This window comes from Phocoena phocoena, chromosome 15 (assembly GCF_963924675.1).
Source record: "Phocoena phocoena chromosome 15, mPhoPho1.1, whole genome shotgun sequence".
NCBI classification, from domain to species: Eukaryota; Metazoa; Chordata; class Mammalia; order Artiodactyla; family Phocoenidae; genus Phocoena; species Phocoena phocoena.
In genome coordinates, this window is record NC_089233.1 from 70,029,384 (window position 1) to 70,046,409 (window position 17,026).

Here is a 17,026-nt window from a genome sequence, read left to right on the forward strand (position 1 = left end):
AGGATGCAGGTAATCCTGCCGAGACTGCCCAGGTACCCCACTGAAGCTAAAGGTCTCCTCATTCAATCTTGATTGAATTACCATTACCAAGGTAGCAGGTGGCCTGGGTATGACAGAGAAACAGCCCGACATTCTGTGCGTCTCCTTGTGCTGCCAGTTCCCTGCTGGCTGAGGATGGGCTGCTTCATTCTGCAGGGCCCCGTGAGGAGCTGCTCCAACAGATGAAAGTTTTGGGGCCATAGAGGGGACTTAAGTGTAGAGGCGCAGAGCACTGAGAGAAGTTAGGGGGACAGTGGCCCAGCTGATGAATTTGTGGATTCATCCTAAGCAGGATGTCCAGCCCACACCCCACTAAGGGGACTTTCTGAAGAAAGAGAGGAAGGTTTCTGATCCGGATTCCTTCCGAAGCAGAAACTGAGACAAGGACTGAAGTGCAAGGACTGGCTTTGGGAGATGATCCCGGGAAACACCAGAAGGGGAATGGGAAGTAAGAGGCAGAAAGGAAGGAAACCAGTGAGGGTTGTGTCATCAAGCTGGAGCTTACTTTCTTACTTTCTCCTGCTACTCCAGGAGAGAGTGTGAATACAAACCTCCAAGTTATTTCGCCTCAGCGGGGAGGGACCTGGGGTACTTACACCCGCACCCCCATCCGTCACAGATTGAGAGCTGCTCCTGGGGACATTTAATTTCTCAGCAGTCCCGGCAAGCAGGCAGAGAGGGCTCCAGTGACCGGAACAAGTCCTCTGACAAACAAGGGCACTGAAGGTTTCTGCGCCAGGATCGCTCTGGAAGGCCCAGGCAGGAGCCACCCTCAGAGACGGCCAAGGAGAAGGGGGAGCTGGGAACACTGAACAAAGCACCCGTTTTGACATCCAGTACGGTCTCCCCAGAAATCAGCAGAGAAACAGCTCTGAGAAGAAGCCCCTGAGCTTGATCTGAATCTGAGTTCCTCCCTGGAAGTGAAAACAGCCTCCCTGAAGAGTTCATCCTGATCTCCTGCTCTGAGGTCAGAGTCCTCAGCGCACGCTCCCCCAAGAGCACAGATATGTCTAGATGCAGAGGGACTCCTTGGCAGGGAGCTCGTGGCATCTGGGCAGCAAGAGCCCGGAGCTCTGGTCCTGGCTGTCCTACAGACTCTGCGTGACCATGGGCAGGGTTCTACATCTCTGGACCATTGCTCCTTGCCTGTGAACTCAAAGAGGCTAGACTTAGTGTCACCTAGGTTTAAAAGGTTATACAACCAGGTTCAGAGTCAATATTTATGCATCTTAATTTGCACTCTTTGCACTGAAAGGTGTGAACCTGAGTGTCAGAGAGATGAAGTGACCTTGTTGAAGGTCATGCATGAGGTAAAGGGCAGAACTGAGACTAGCACCTGGGTCTGCTGGACCCCATGCCCAGTTCTCCAATGCACCTGAGCCCAGTGGCTTGTCTTAAATCAGGGGGTTAGAAGTCTCAGAAAATGAAAATGTCCTGGGTCTCTTGTTTGCCCTTCAGCCTTCCACACCTGCCTCTCTAAACTGGAAGCTGATCCCTGTGGATAAGATCAGAGGTTTGTACGCTCAACCTTGCTAATCATCAGGGAAATGCCAATCAAAACCACAGTGTAATATCACCTCACACCTGTAAGAATGGCTATCATCAAAAAGACCACAAACAACGAATATTGGCAAAGATGTGGAGAAAAGGGAACCCTTGTACCCTGTTGGTGGGAATATAAATTGGTGCAGCCACTGTGGAAAAACAGTACGGAAGTTCCCCCAAAAAACTAAAAATAGAACTACCAGATGATCCAGCAATTCCACTCCTGGGTATTTATCCAAAGAAAATGAAAACAGTAATTTGAAAAGATATACACACCCCAATGTTCATAGCAGCATTATTTACAATAGCCAAGATATGAAAGCAACCCAAGTGTCTATCAAGAGATGAATGGATAAAGAAGATGTGGTATATATACAAAAGGGAATATTATTCAGCTGTAAAAAAGGATGAAATTTTGCCATTTTCAACAGCATGGATGGACCTGGAGGGTATCATGCTTAGTGAAATAAGTCAGAGAGAGAAAGACAAACACTATATATTATCACTGAGGAATCTAAAAAATAAGACAAATGATTATAACAAAATAGAAACAGACTCGCATAGAGAACAAACTAGTGGTTACCAGTGGGGAGAGGGAAGGGGGAGAGACAAGATAGGGGTAGGGGATTAAGAGGTACAAACTACTATGTATAAAATAAGTAAGATACAAGGACATATTGTACAGCACAGAGAATATAGCCAATATTTTATAATAACTTTAAATGGAGTATAATCCAAAAAAATTATTGAATCACTACGCTGTACACCTGAAACTTATGTAACATTGTAAATCAACTTTTCTTTAATAAAAAGAAAAAAAAGATGAGAGGTTCGTAAACCTGAGAGTGCATCAGTGTCACTGGTGGGCTTTTTAGAACAGAGATTGCTGGGTGCCACCCCCAGAATGTCTGCTTTGACAGGTCTAGATGGGACCCCAAAATGAGCATTTCTAGCAAGTTCTCAGGTGTTCCTGCTCCAGGGACCACACTTTGAGAACCACTGGACTCTGTCTACAGATTCCCTTGTCCTCTGGCTCTGGCTGGGTTCAGCCACTGGAAAGCACTGGCAGAAGACTGGATTAAGTGGGGAGTGCCATCGAGGTACTTATTCCTTCAGCTCCCTTTTTTGGGGTCACCATGGGCTGGCTGCAAGGCCACTAAAGGTCTCACCTCTGACCAGGTCCTCTTTCTCTGGGTCCTGGGAACCTCTTCTTACTGAACCCTCTGCGGCCTAGGCATGGCATTTAGCCCCAGGGTGCCATACTACTCCCTGTAGTCTCCCACAGCTAGCTCACATTTTCATTAAAGAAAAAAGTCACTTGATTAAATTATCCTCAAATCACGCTATCTGAAGGTCCCATCTATTTCCTGCTGGGACCCCGACAGATGCCAGAAGGGAAGCCTCATTTGATAAAATCTGCACCCCTGAGGTCACTTCCTCTCCTCTGTGTAATTTCCTTCCAGTCAAGGAAGCCCCCTCTGCAACTTCCACATGGGCAACGCTTGGCATTCTTGAAATTTCCCCTTGTCCACCATACATACCCCAAGGCTACTTAAGAGTAAAGAACTATTTGTTCTGTTCTCCCCATTCATTTCCTTTCACTTCCTTTCTTTTCTACTCCCTGGAAACCCCACTGTCTCTACCCCTAAATTCTAAACAGAACCCTTTGGAAGAAAGGGCTTATTTAGCCAAGGTTTCTCTTTCATTGTTTCATTGGCAGACTGTGCCCTCCCTCCTTCTCCTCCCCTTTCATCTTCTCTGTTCTCCCTGGCCTGGGCCTTTGTCCTCCACTCCAGCCTCCTAGTGCCCTGGGTTCCTTAAGATGCTAATCACACCCGCTTTTATTTTTGCACCAAGAATATTTCTATTTATCAAGCCAGTGCCCACGACTTTGCCTCCGGGAGGGAAACGTACAAGGGCAGGAACACTTTCCAATCCTCGGGGCTGTTTCCCTGTTCCCTTCTTCATTTCAATTCCAGGACCGTTTTTTTTTTCTTTCTTGGTTCCCCTTTATGCCTTGCACTGCTCTTGGATGCACTGGTTACCCAGTCCAGCCACAATTCGCTACAGAATTACTGACCCGTACATTAGAAAGGAGATCCAGGTTTCTTTAAACCCACCAAGACGGTATCATCAGGTGTCTGAATTTCCTCTGCCTCTGTTTGGGTTTCCCCGGAAGTAGATACAAGATGAGGATTCCAGGGCAAGCAGTTCACATAGGAAGAGAAGAGGACACCAAGAGGAAAGGGGGAGGGGAGTGAGACAGCCAAGAGAAGGCAGCCCAGGAAGGGTGGGCAACTGCAGCCCACTCCCCATGGAAGCTCTGGAGAAAGGTGTAGAACACACAACCCAGTGAAGGCGAGGAAGAGCAGCTGGGCTATTTCATGGTCTAGGGAGAGACAGCTTTGTGCCTGGGCAGAGCATCCTGCCCCAGCTTTGGAGAAGGTCCTCAGGCAAAAAGATGCAGATAGGGCAGGACTGGGGGGAACCAGTGAGGCCCCAGGGCACACACTTTAAGGAGGGGCTTGCTCTCAGGGTCAGGCAGGTGCAGGGTCAACAGCTGAGCCTGAGCAGACCCTGGAATGCTGGGTGCGTCGCCTGCCTCACCCTAGTCCCGGGCCTGGGTGCCAGCAGGAGTTACTGCACAAGGAGGCGGCGGAGCCGTGGGGCGTGGATGGGACACGGACAGCACCTTCTGCTCCCTATGATGCAATCTAATCCCTTTCATTGTTCTCCTTGCTGCCTGGAATCCTGCCTTCTCAGATGTGGCTCCTGAGGGGGATACGACTGTCCTCCTCTCTCCCTCCTGTGTCCCATCTCTCCACCCTCTTCCTTCAGGCTCAGAATGTCTTCCTTGATCGACTATCACTGTTCCTAGAGTCATCCTGATTCAGACTTCCTCCATCCATCCTTTCTGGGTGCTCTCTATTTTTGGGGGGAAGCCAGAAGGGAGAGACCCATGGCTCAAGCCCTTTGGGGCCTTGCAGGGAGTCCGTGCATTCCAACACTCAGTCCTGTCTACTGAACAGCAGCCATAAGCCAGGTCTGGGGACACAGAAGTGCAAGAGAGCCCTAGCTCTGTTGTTGCAGGACACCTATTCTGGTGAGGAGATCAGGCAGCCAGCAGACAGTCATGCAAAGGCTCTCAGATCACGGTAGTGATGAGAACTAAGGAGAAGACATGCCTTGTGCTCTCGGAGTGAATAATGGGGTTCTGACCAAATTATAATGGTCAGAAGAATTCCCTGAGGAAGTGATACCTGAGCTAAGATCTGAAGAATAAGTAGAACTTAGCAGAGCAAAGAGAGGAGGGATGGGCATGTTGATAGAGAAGAGAATGTGCAAAGGCCCTGTGTCACGGATGAGCGTGTAAAGTTCAAGGTACTGAAAGGCCGGTGGGGCTTAACCGAGGAGACCGTGGTGGAGAGGACACAGTGTGAAATGCAACGGAGAGAGGGCTGAGGGCCTTTGGAAAAGAAGGGCTCAACACTGAAGGAAGCCATTTGAAGGGTTTTCTGTAGGACAGTGACATGTTTCAATTCATATTTTGAGGAGGTCCCTCTGGCTTCTGTTAGAGATCAAATAGGATACATTTGGGAGCCAAAGTAGATATGGAACAACCAGGAAGAAGGTGGGCAGAGGCCAGGTGAGATCTGATGATGGCTTGGGCACGGATGCTGAGTGCAAAGGGTGGGCAGTGGGACGTCCAGAAAGATACAAAGGCTTTCATCCTGGGCTCCTCAGGCTTTGGACCAGATACCTGGCCCGGCCTGGATGCCCTTGTCTCTCGAGGGACAGGGTCTCTTTACTGTGCTCTAATTGTTTATTTTTTCTATTAGTATTTTCTCTTATACTATTGCATCATTGCACAGAGAGAAGACTAAGGCTTACAGTGAGTACACAAGGTCTTACAGCCTATAATTCAGTGGATCCCATCTGAACTCACCATCTGATATGGGGACAGACAAGTGACCAGGTATCTGAGGGCACTAGTACACGACAGTGCTCAAGCAGAGGATGGTCAGAGCAACCAGAACCTGTACCTGGAATGCGAGTTCCCTGGCAGCAGACTGAGTGTCCCAGTGCCCAGCACGGGGCCTGGCTCAGAGGCGGCCCACACATCATAGGTCTTCGTACACATTTCCTGACTGTTTGAACGTCTCTTTCCAACACTACATTTGCAAGAAATCTTTTCTTTTCTTTTTTTTTTTTTTTTTTAAGAAATCTTGCTGTCTGCATTACTCTCTTCCAAGAGACAAATTATAAACGTTTTTCTGATTAGTTCTCCTATTCATAGCCGATTTCTAAATCAGCACAGGAAACAGCTAAGCTAAAACTTCTGCCTCTTTTTTCCTTTACAAGCCGCCTGTATCTTACGCTTTCTTCCTCTAAGCTTTTTCTTAGGCAATGTCTAGACAGTTAAAGAAAACAAAACAAAACACTGAACTGTGCTAGAAATAACTCGTTATTCAGGATTTTTTTTGTTTTTTGGCTGAACTGGGTTATTCTGAGAACTGAGACCAAGGGATACCTCGTACCCAACTGGTGAGATGTCAAATGGTCCAGGTTGGCTGTGCCATGGCAGACAGGGGCTGTTGTTGACACCTGTTCTAATCAGAGTATGTGCTTGCCATTTTGTATGAGCTAAGTTTGTCCTCTGTATTTATGTTGTGTAGAAGGCTGTGCACACCAGCATTTGGCAATGATCATACTTGTGTGTGAACTGTGTGTGGTGTGTAGTTCTATGGCAGTCTCTCTCTGCCTCTCCTCCCACCACTGAATATCATGCAGGGTCCCACACAAGTACTGTCACTGCCCTTGTTCAGGCCCCCTCGTCCCTTGCTAGGACTCTTACAGTAGCCTAAGTGGTCCCTCTGCCTCCAGCCTCTCTCAATCAAATCCACCTTCCCAATAAGCTGCCCTGGTGATCCTTCCAAAATAGACATCTGATTATGCTTCCCTGCCCCAACCTGGCTTATTCCACATCCCCACATGGGTATTCAGTGAATTTTTGCTTAAAATAAGGAGGATGGTGTATCCACACTGCTCATCAGTGACCCTGAGAAAGTAACTCTATGGCTATGAGTAATGGTGCCAGGTACTGTGCCAAGGGTTTTACGAACCTTTTTTCAACCATCCTATCTTCATTCATTTCCTCACTTTAAAGGCGAGAAAACTGAAGCTCAGAGAGGTCAGGTCACCTGCCCAGGGCCCCACAGCTGGGATAGGAGCCCAGGCAGTCTGACTCCAGAGCGCTCGAGCTACTCTGTGCCACTTGCTTTCATCAAATCACACACCAGGGGGCGCTTCCAGGAACGCTAGAGCACACTGCTGAGCAAAAGGCAATGTTCTTCCACGCCCCACCCCAGGTCCACACAAAGCAAGCTTTCTGCTGCAGGCTCAGGGCCCCCAAACACCCGTGCCGACATAGGCCCTGAGTGGCAGGCACTCACCGCAGGGCCCTGCCCCAGCCAGCAGTGGGGTGTGGCAGGAGTCGCAATGCCCTACACTCTACCTCTTGTGTGAAGAGGGTAACCTTGGGCTCCCCTGAGCCCTGAGCTGGCCCAAACCCTCAGCTGCAGGCCAGAGTTCCTGGCTCCTTCTGAGCGCCCATCCTTGCTTGGGACTCGACCTCCTTGGAATAGCATCATCTCTCACCTAGGTGTTCTCAGCCCCTCCTTCACGGGCTGGACCTTGCTCTCCACCCCCAAGATGCTGCCATGATGGGTTTTTGCAGAGGGGGCCTGCTGGGAACACCCTTGTGGCTGGGCTTCCTCCCCGACCTGAAGAGTTCTTGAGCGGGCAAGATCCAAGCTTCAGAGGTTTCCTGCCATCTACCGTGCCAGCTCACTTTGCCCGTGTATGCCCGCCCAATGCCCGCCCAGCTCCCTGCCTGCCACCTCTGGCTGAGATCAGCCATGCTCTGTCATCCAGGCCAGGGATGACAGGGAGGCTGAGACAGAGCTCCATGCTTAGCATGTGGACCCAAATCTGGAAACATCAAGGATTATTTGGTAACAAATTCCAGATAAATAATAGTGATAGCTTATTTTTGTCTGTGTTCCCAAAGCCTGGAGCCCTCCCAGAAGGTCACCTACAGGATATGATGTTGCCGTATCGATTCTTGTTGCGGTTTTCATCCTCTTTGGCTGTATCCCACGAGGCTGTCTGCCCCTCCGGTAAGGCCTAGAAAGAAAGGACAGAGTGATTAGAATGGCTTGAGATAGGAGCTTTATCTGGGTGTCCACGGGGAAAACGAGACCCACTGTGATGGGTCACATAGTGCAAAAGACTGTGTGTTCTTGGATGGAGCCTGGGGAGAACACAGACTTGTCCCCTCCCTGGCTTATTCACCTGTTCAGGGACTCAAATGTTACTGATGTCTTTCGTGTGTCATGAGCTCAAATCTGTTGCAGTATGGGAGTCATTTGTTCATTCGTTCACTTGACGGATATTTGAATCCCTAATATGTGTTTGGTGCTATTCTAGGTACTTGGGATACAGCGAAATAGACAAAGCCCCCTTGAGCTTTCAGTCAACTGGGAGACGCAGCAAACGAACAAGCAAACATATATAATTTTAAATAGTGTAAAATTCTGTGAAGAGAATAAAGCAGGGTAGAGGTATAGTGATCGTGCATGAGAATTATTTTGGATTGCACAGTCTGGGAGGGCTTCTCTGAGGAGGTAACATTTAAGCTAATTCCTTCATGATGTGAAAAAGCCAGTCATGCCAAGAAAAGTGGGAAGTGTTTTCCAGGCAGAGAGGACAGTGGAGGCAAAGGTGGTAACCGAGACCATGTTCAAGGATGAGGTGGGGAAGGCAGTGACAAAAGCATCTGGAGAGGCAGGGAGAGTTCAGGCTTTATAAGGCATTGTGGTCATTGGTAACGAGTTGGGTATTATTCCAGGTGTGATAGGAAACCATTTGAGGGTTTTGAGCAGGGCAGTTAGCTAATTTGATTTACATTTTACAAAGCACATTCTGGCTCATGTATGGAATAGAGACTCCAGGAGGCCCAGGGAGGAAGCAGGGAGATCAGTTAGGAAGTTGTTACAATAGTCCTGCCAAGAGATGATGGTACCTTGGACCAAGATGGTGCAGTAGATGTGGTGGGAAGTGATTACTTTTAGGATGTTCAGTTGAATACTGCAGATTTTGGTTCTCCCCCAGAAGCAGCCTCAGCAACAAGGATTCTAGTATGAGATTTGTTTTGGAGGCAATCCTAAGGAGCTCATGGGTGGGAGAGTGGGAAAAGTCAGACAATCGAGGGAAGAATGCCAATAAATACAGGGAACATCAACGAACAAATAACCACTGCGCCTGAGGCTTAATCCCATGGGCCCATCTCATGGCTCAGAGTTGTTCTCCCAGAGGAAGAAGGGAGTTGGGGTATTTATCTCCCAGTTCCCATCCATCACTGATTGAGGACAACTCTTAGGAAATCCCTTGGCACTTCTGTCATGCTCTGTAGACAAGGTGTGCATACTCTTTTGTCTTAAGGACGCACTCAGGCAAAAAGTCTCAAGTGCTTGCAGGAGGCGGGCACTGGGTGGGCACACACGGGCAAAGTGAGTGTGGAGGGGATGTGGGCAGGGCACCAACACATCTACTACAGACGAGGACTATGAAGGAAAGAGAAGGACGGAGGCTGACTGGTTAAAGAACGGAGTGGAGAGTCGCATCTTTTATTGAGATGGAGAAGAAACAGATGGGGGAGAAACAGGTTTGGGGAAGCACGAATTAAATGTTGTGTTCTGGGTACATAAAGTATTGAATACTTAGAACCATGTATAGCACTTGCTTCTAAACATGTTCAAAACAGTAAAAGAACAGGAGCAGCAGCCATGTTTGAGATACTAGTCAACTTTCAAGCTGAGATACTGAGCCGGAAGTTGGACACAGAGGTTCAGAGCCAGAGTTAGAAGGAAGGAAGAGATGGGACTCATCAGTTTAAGAGAAGACAGACGAGTGAACAACCATGTGACGTGAGCTAACAGTTATGAGCCAAGTGTTATGGAAACACTGGGGAGGGTGCAGCCACCTATCTCACAGAGAAGGAAGAGGGGCATTTCAGGGAGTGGGAACAGCTTTAGAAAAGCTGCAGGAGCATGAATGTCAGACCACACCTTGACTACTGCCCCTACCCTGTCTCTGGTAGAACAGGCTGGATGCCCTGCTCACGGCCCCTGCACTACTTCTGAGACTGAATTTGCTACCTCTTCAGTAGCAAATAGCTACTCCTGCCAGCAGTGCAGGGGAGAGGAGCTTCCAGTCATCTTAATACACCAGCCTTGACTTTGCCCACCTATTTCTTAGCAGGTCTACATCCTAAGCAAGGAGAAGTCTGAAACCTGATGGGTCAGAAATTCAGCCATTCAGTGGGCAATGTTTTATGGGCAGGCAGGACCACTGTCTATTCAAAGCCCAGACCATGCGTGATTCCCCCTTTCTTGCTTCCAGTCTCCCACGTCTCTTCCAAGCCAGCCTGGGTGGGTCTTCTTCTAGAGCAGGAGTTGGCAACCTTTTTCTGTAGTGGGTCAGATAACAGGCAGCATGGGCTTGGTAAGCCACGCAGTCTCTGTTCCAAGTACTTATACTCAACTCCACCCTTGTAGAGAGAACACAATCCTAGACACAACGCAAACACATGGGCATGTCTGTGTTCCACTAAAAATTGATTTACAAAAAACAAGTGTTGGGCTGGATTTAGGCTGTGGCTGTAGTTTGCTGGCCTTTTCTCTAGAAGCATGACCATGATCCTCCTCTGTGCAGTGGTTGGGTAGATAGAATGGGTGCCCATCCTGCTACCTAGCCATACGAGATTGAATGAAGATGGGGTGAGAGGTCCTTGCCTAGGCTAAGCCATGTTCTCTAACTTAGTTTTGCCCAGGGTTTTACACTGGGGTAACAGAGTGCCTTCCCAGCAATCACTTGCTCAGAATGTGGTTCTTTTTGTGTCAGAAACCCTTAGACTGGTACCCCGGAGGAAAGGCAAAACAGGTTCTAGGCTCTGCCCTAAATCTGAGCGTGGAAAAGTGCTATGGAGATGGGAGTGTGCTCGTTCTGCAAATGGAGAGCTTGTCTCTCCTCTTTCCCCCCCCCCCGCATCCTGTATTCACTCATTATAATTGCCCGTCACCCTGCATCCCTCTTGCCACCAGTGCAGACCATCTGCAGACCCCAAATGGTTCGTGCTTTGGCGTGGAACTCTTAGAACCCAGATTCCAGCCCTTGGCCTCATCGTCTCAACCGAGCCAGGTAGCTCCAGCTCTTTCAGGCAACTTGCCAGGCCTATATACTCTGGGTTCTCTGCAGGGGTGGGGAGTGCTTGTCTCAGCGGTAGCATTAGACTTCTTGATGTTTAAGCTGACAGTCTGGGGATGGATTTCTACCTGAAACCCTCTGTAATAAAAGCCACTATTCATCTAATATCCACCTAAAGTGCTATGAAACTGAGAATAGCACCCTCTGAATGTTTTCATACTCATTTTTTTGGGCAAAAAAAATCTGCTGGCTACTCATTATGTGCCAGGATTCAGGTTACACACACAGTTAGATTAAGGTTTTGTAATGGCTGAACACTCGAATTGTCTGGGGAAGCTTTAAAACTCCCAGGCCCTACCCCAGACCATTAAATCAGAGTCTAATCAGGCATCAGTAGTATTTAAAGCTCCCCAGGTGATTCTAATGTGCAGCCATGATTCTTGCAAATAGTGAATTTACCTGGAGAAATACTTTCCCACAGGTCTCCTCTTGCTTTGGATTTGTCCCCTCCAGTCCATTCTCCTGTATAATCAGAGAGATCTTTCTAATATGTGAATAGGACCCAGTTACTCCCCTTGCCACTGTCACTTCAGTATAAATTCCAAACTCTTTAGTACAAGGTCCTTAATGATTTCACCCCATATGCCCCTCCAGCCTCATTTCTTACCCTTAAAACAATATTTCAGTGATTAGCAACTAAACACAATGCCAGAGACAATTTCAGGTGTTACAGACTTCTGAGACTGACTATATACACAGTGTTCCCTCTGCCTGAAATTCTCTTCCACCTGAGTCTCGCTGGTAAACTCCTACATATCCTTCAAAACCCAGTTCAAGCATCTTCTCTTTTGTGAAACCTTCCTTGCTTACTTTCCCACCATTCCACTGCATCCCCAGCTAGTCAGTCACTTCTTTTATTAGCTGGACTCCTTTACATCTGATAATTTGAATGTCTTGTTTTCCAACCTGGTGATGGGCTACTCCAGGTAAAGGGTAGCATCTTATTTATGTCTGTATCTTCATAACCCAATACTGGCTTTGTATTTCATATGTGCTTGAATCACCCCTTTTGAATAAACGAACGGATGGATAGATGGAAAAAAAAATAGTGTGTGAGATGGCTTCTGTGCACACAGAGGCAAAGATCCTGGAATCTCAGAGGTGTAAGTGGCCTTGAAAATAATTTGTTTGTGCTCCCTTCCACAATGGCCTTCCAGGCAGCTGATAAGCTGATCCCTAACATCTGTTAATTGGATACCATCAAACTTGGATGCCCTTGGTGATGGAGAGCTCACTACACCAAAAAGCTTCCTGCCTCACTTTTGGACAGACCCTCTGGGCATTTCTTTGTTTACTCTGCCTCCACATACTTCGCCTTTGCCCTGATCCACGGGGCCCCACAGAGCATGTATGCACCCTCTGCACCACGATACTGCAGAAGTTTAATGAACGTTCCTGCCCACCCTCAGAGTCCTGAAATGGCACAGTTTGGGAGTCCTTTCAACATCCATGCTCTTCAGGATAAACCCAGTGCGAAGATATCCTTTGAAAAATCCTAGATAGTTGTGATGAGTGGCACGTCTCCGTGGGAGATCGTGCAGGCTCCTGGCACAGTCTTGGGAGCCTCTGTGTCCGCCTGGTGGGGGATGAAGGAGAATGTGTTGGCCCCGGGGGCCGTGATGATGTTGACAAAGGCTGAGAGGCAACACCTCAAGCAGCCGCCCAGGAGTGAGTGGTAATGACCCCTTAGTTTGCAGACTTTGATCACATATCCATTTCCATTTTTAGGGAGCTGCAACCTAATAGGGGATAACCTCAGGAAAGAAAAAAATATGAGGGGGTACAAGTATGAAAGGGAGTCTCACCTCCGTCTTCAGAGTGAGCCAGCCGAAGGGGATTAATTTTGCATGAGCGGCTAGTTGCAGTAGATTGACCAGGGAATGGTGGCAGCCATTAGGAGCTAATCACATTCTCCGGAAACCAGCACTGCCCTCTCACTACATTCATCCATTATCAGTCTCCGCTTTGCTTTGCCCATTCTCTTCTCCTCGGAGTGCTGAGCTCTATTTTTACACTCTTCTCTTAGTGTGGAAATGTTTCCAACTCTTCCACAGTGTTGCTTTTCTGAGGCAGTCATTTTTCTTTTTTTTTTTTTTTTAAGTCCTAAAAGGTGTATTGGGGGATGTCTGCATCTCTGGAGGTCTGAGCTGTGGTATTCACAGAATCCTCAAAAGGCAGATCTGAAAGGATCTTTTGAGGATGTTATTGCTTCACTTTACAGATCAGCAAAGTGAGGTCTGAAAACATGAACTGACTCACCCAAGAATGCATTGTGAGCCCTTCTTCCCTGTGTCCCTTCTCCCTTCTCTCTTTCCTTCTTTTTCCAATGACCATCTGGGCGCTAGGACTACGCTAGGTCCTAGAAATAATAGCAGTGAACACGGCAGACAAGATCTCATGGACTTTCTGTCCTAGTTGTGGGAAGGTGCAAACAATAAACAAGATAATTATTGTTTAAAACAAGTGCTACAAAGGCAACAAACAAAGTCCTGGGAGAGACAGTGACTCTGGAAAAGGCACCGCTTTAGGGAGGGTGGCTTGGGCAGAACTCTTGGAAAAGGTGGCATTTGAGGAGGAAAAGAGCAGCTCCTGACTTCCAGGAGCTGGCCTGGCACTGCCAGCTGCCCCTTGGTGTTTTCCTGTTGAACTTAAACAATTTCACAGAATGCCAACACCAGACAAAGCTCCTCTGAGACCAGGATGCAACAAGGCTAAAACTAGACCACTCTGTAGTCATATCCAAACACAAACAGGAATGTTGCCCAAGCCAAAAAAACCAACAACAACCCACCCTCTGTCCTGGCTCATGTGTGACGCTGCTCCTTTGCCAATTTCAGCTGGAGCCTCAAGCCTGTTCTCCCTTCTAACAGTTAAGATTTATTAAGGTACCCAACCCTACCACTTCCTATTGGTGTCTAATCCAGAACAAAGCCTCAAATCACCTAACACAGCTCACATCCTATGAGCCCTTTCTGACACCCTCTTCCTGAGATTTCCCACAGTTCCTAAATCCAGCTTATTCAACTCCAGGTGTATTTCTACTGGGCTCCTGTTGACACATCTGAGCTGAAAAATAGATGATGAGCAGAAGCCAGCTATATGGCAAGAGCTGGGGGAAGAATGTTCCAGGATGACAATGGGTGTGGAGGCCCTGAGATGGAATGAGCTTGGTGTGTTCTAGAACTTGAAGGGAGGCTCTACAGAGCTGAGAGAATATAAGTGATACATCATGTGGATGGGGAAGGTGTGGTGCTCAGGTGAGGTCTTGTGGACCACGGCCAAGAATGAGAGTTTTATTTTAAGTCAATGGGGATGCTTTGGACATTTTTAAAAATGAGGAGGCGAAGCCAGTACCAGCATCGTGACAAGTGGCTGAGAGCACTTGTCTCTTAAACCCTCCTTCTTGACAGGCTTCATAGACTTTAGGATAAGATTATCATCTGGTACCTGTCCCAGACCAACTCTTCTTATGGTCGGTAGGCGTTCCACCTACCCACCCACCCACCCACCGTCCCTCCCAGTCACGGAGCTGAGGTCCTGGAGCCAGGGGGAGCTCAGATCACCTGACCACAAGTCACAGGCTTCTTCTGACCTGTTATGCTGGGTCACAGGACTCCTCAACCTAGCCCGGTTTCCCCCCTTAATACTTCAATCTCTTGTTAGAACTGAGAATTGGCCCTGATGTCTGCTTGGCTGACTCCTCTTCCTACCTGTTGGTTTGGCCCTACTGAGATAAGAAAGTCCTTTCGGAAGCTTGCCACCCTTCTTTGGACACTTTCTCTGTACCTAAGCCTCTTTGAGTTAGGCCCCAGGTAGCGAGACATCAGAACACAAAGTCTCCAAGAGTAGCTCGCCTCCAATCCATGGCTGGGAGTATCCTGCTCCATTTCCTTTACCTGTTCACCCACTAACCTCAGCACATCCTGTCAGCTATGAGGCCCTCCTCACTCCCTTTGGCCTGACTGTATCCCTGGAGATGATTAATTGGATATGATATGCCCTGGGGTGTAGCAAAACCAGGCCCAGGGAATGCTGACCAGGCAGTTCCTGGCTGACGCTTCAGGGCACAGCCGAGGGCCTGCTTCCTCCATGATCAGTCTGGGCTGCTAGGGTTTCTCCGTGACCCCACCCACCACTGCACTCTCCTGATGCAGGGAAGATCCCAGAGAGTCTTCACAAAGGAGGAGCCATTTTACCTGGGTCTTTCACGCATCTATCTCGTCAAGAAACATCTCTTGCCGTGCATTTGAGAGGGAAAAGGCAGGGCTTTGCAAAAGGGAGACAGACTAGAGTGTTTGGATATTTTTACTGCAACTCATTTTACCACTCCAAGTCTCAACGAACTTTTTTGAAAATTAAGTCAATAATACACCCTTCAGGCTAGGTGTGGGGGAAGGACGTGACTACACAGGGGCAGCATGGGGAATTCTTTTGCCAATGGAACTCTTATGTACCCTGATTGTTTTGGTGTTTATGTGACTCCATGCATGTTAAAACTCATAGAATTGTATACCCTGCGACCCCCAAATAAATTTTGCAGCATATAAATTTAAAAATGAAAAAAATACACCCCAGGTAGTTTTGTGATGATTAGTGATTACCTGAGATAATGCCTGTAGGCACCTAACCCAATGCCTGGCACATGGCAAGTGTTCAGACTCTTCCATCCCAAGGATATGCTATCCAGCCCTCTTGTTTCACCCCCAGAATTCATTCTCTGCCTCCTATCGAGCAGAAACATCCAGATCATTGTCACAAGACAAAAGAGGGGGGGCTCCTTGCACCATCCTTCCTGGTTTGCCTCAGACCAAAGGGGTTCCCGGGATGTAGAACTTTCATTTAAAACTGGGACCATCCTGGGAAAACTGGGACAACCTGGTCACAGGTAAGACACAGTATTAAGGGAGTGAGAAGGAGTTTTATGGGCGGTTGGAAGCCTAAGGTCTGGTCTCAACTGAGGTCCATGAGCTCAGTAAGTACCCATGTTTACTGAAGGCCATGGCTAGTTGGTGGATGGCAAGGGCTACCATGGATGGCTGTACAGGCTGTGCACAACACAAGAGCACCAAATCGAAGGGAGCACCATTCATCTGGTAGGCATGACAGATTTCTGTATATATTATGAACATCTTCTGCAAGGTGATAAAGTCAAGTATCTCGAGACAGGTGTACCTTTTGCTGTTTCTCTCTAAGGTGCTGTATGAGTTAGCGGTGGCCCTGGCAGAGACCACGCTTTCAACAAATGCCTGATTCTCTGCTGAAAAGCACATGCCTTAGGGATTATAAATGTGGACAGAGAAGGCAGGAGAGGATGACTAATGACATCTCCTCAGAGTGGCATCAGGAGAGCAAATATTATTGTGTGCCATGCCACTAAGTAGACGGTAATTTATGAGTTCTGGGGATGTTGAGTCAAACATCGGAGGGCGGCAAGATGGGGGTATTTGTCTGTGGCAGGAGTTTGGAACGAGCAGAATAGGTGAGTGTCTATCTGCATCTAGAGTCACAAAGCACCCTTTAAAAGGCCCCACTGAAAGCTACGTGACCTCTTTTAAATGACAAAGTTTAGGTCAGCTGTTCTCAAACTTTGGTAGGGTTCTAGATTTTCTAGAGAATTTGGTAGAATGCAGAGGCCTGGGCCCTGTCCTGCATCCATGAGCCTGTGTCTCGATGTTCTTTACTAACTCCAGGTGGTCCTGACACATAACACAGTTTAAGAACTGACACATAACACTGTTTTAGGCAGGAAGGTGATTGGAAACAGCAAATTCCTGGGGAAGACTCACTCTGAAGACACTCTATGCACCTACAGAGACAGCCCACGATGTGAGGGTCTTTCTGTGTCAGTGTCTTTCTTTAAGAAATACTGCCTTTTAAATTTCTGGATGGCACTATTTTCAGTTTTTTAAACTGAAGTACAGTTGATTTACAAATTGCGCCAATCTCTGTGGTACAGCAAAGTGACTCTGAGTCTAAAATACGGCACAAATGAACCTATCTACAAAACAGAAACAGACTCACAGACCTACAGAACACACTTGTGGTTGCCAAGGGGGAGGGCGGAGGGAGAGGGATGGACTTGGAGGTTAGGGTTGGTAGATGCAAACTATTACAT

The 17,026-nt window shown here is 47.9% G+C and overlaps 1 protein-coding gene across 1 annotated transcript in view; it reads right to left on the bottom strand.

Annotated features, from left to right (window-relative positions):
- Positions 1 to 17,026, bottom strand: part of PTPRT (protein tyrosine phosphatase receptor type T) — a 765,643-nt gene that overhangs the window by 60,446 nt on the left and 688,171 nt on the right. The window contains exon 19 of the mRNA XM_065893296.1: positions 7,683 to 7,770. Coding sequence (XP_065749368.1) covers positions 7,683 to 7,770 — 88 coding nt within the window. The remainder of the gene's footprint in view (positions 1 to 7,682; positions 7,771 to 17,026) is intronic.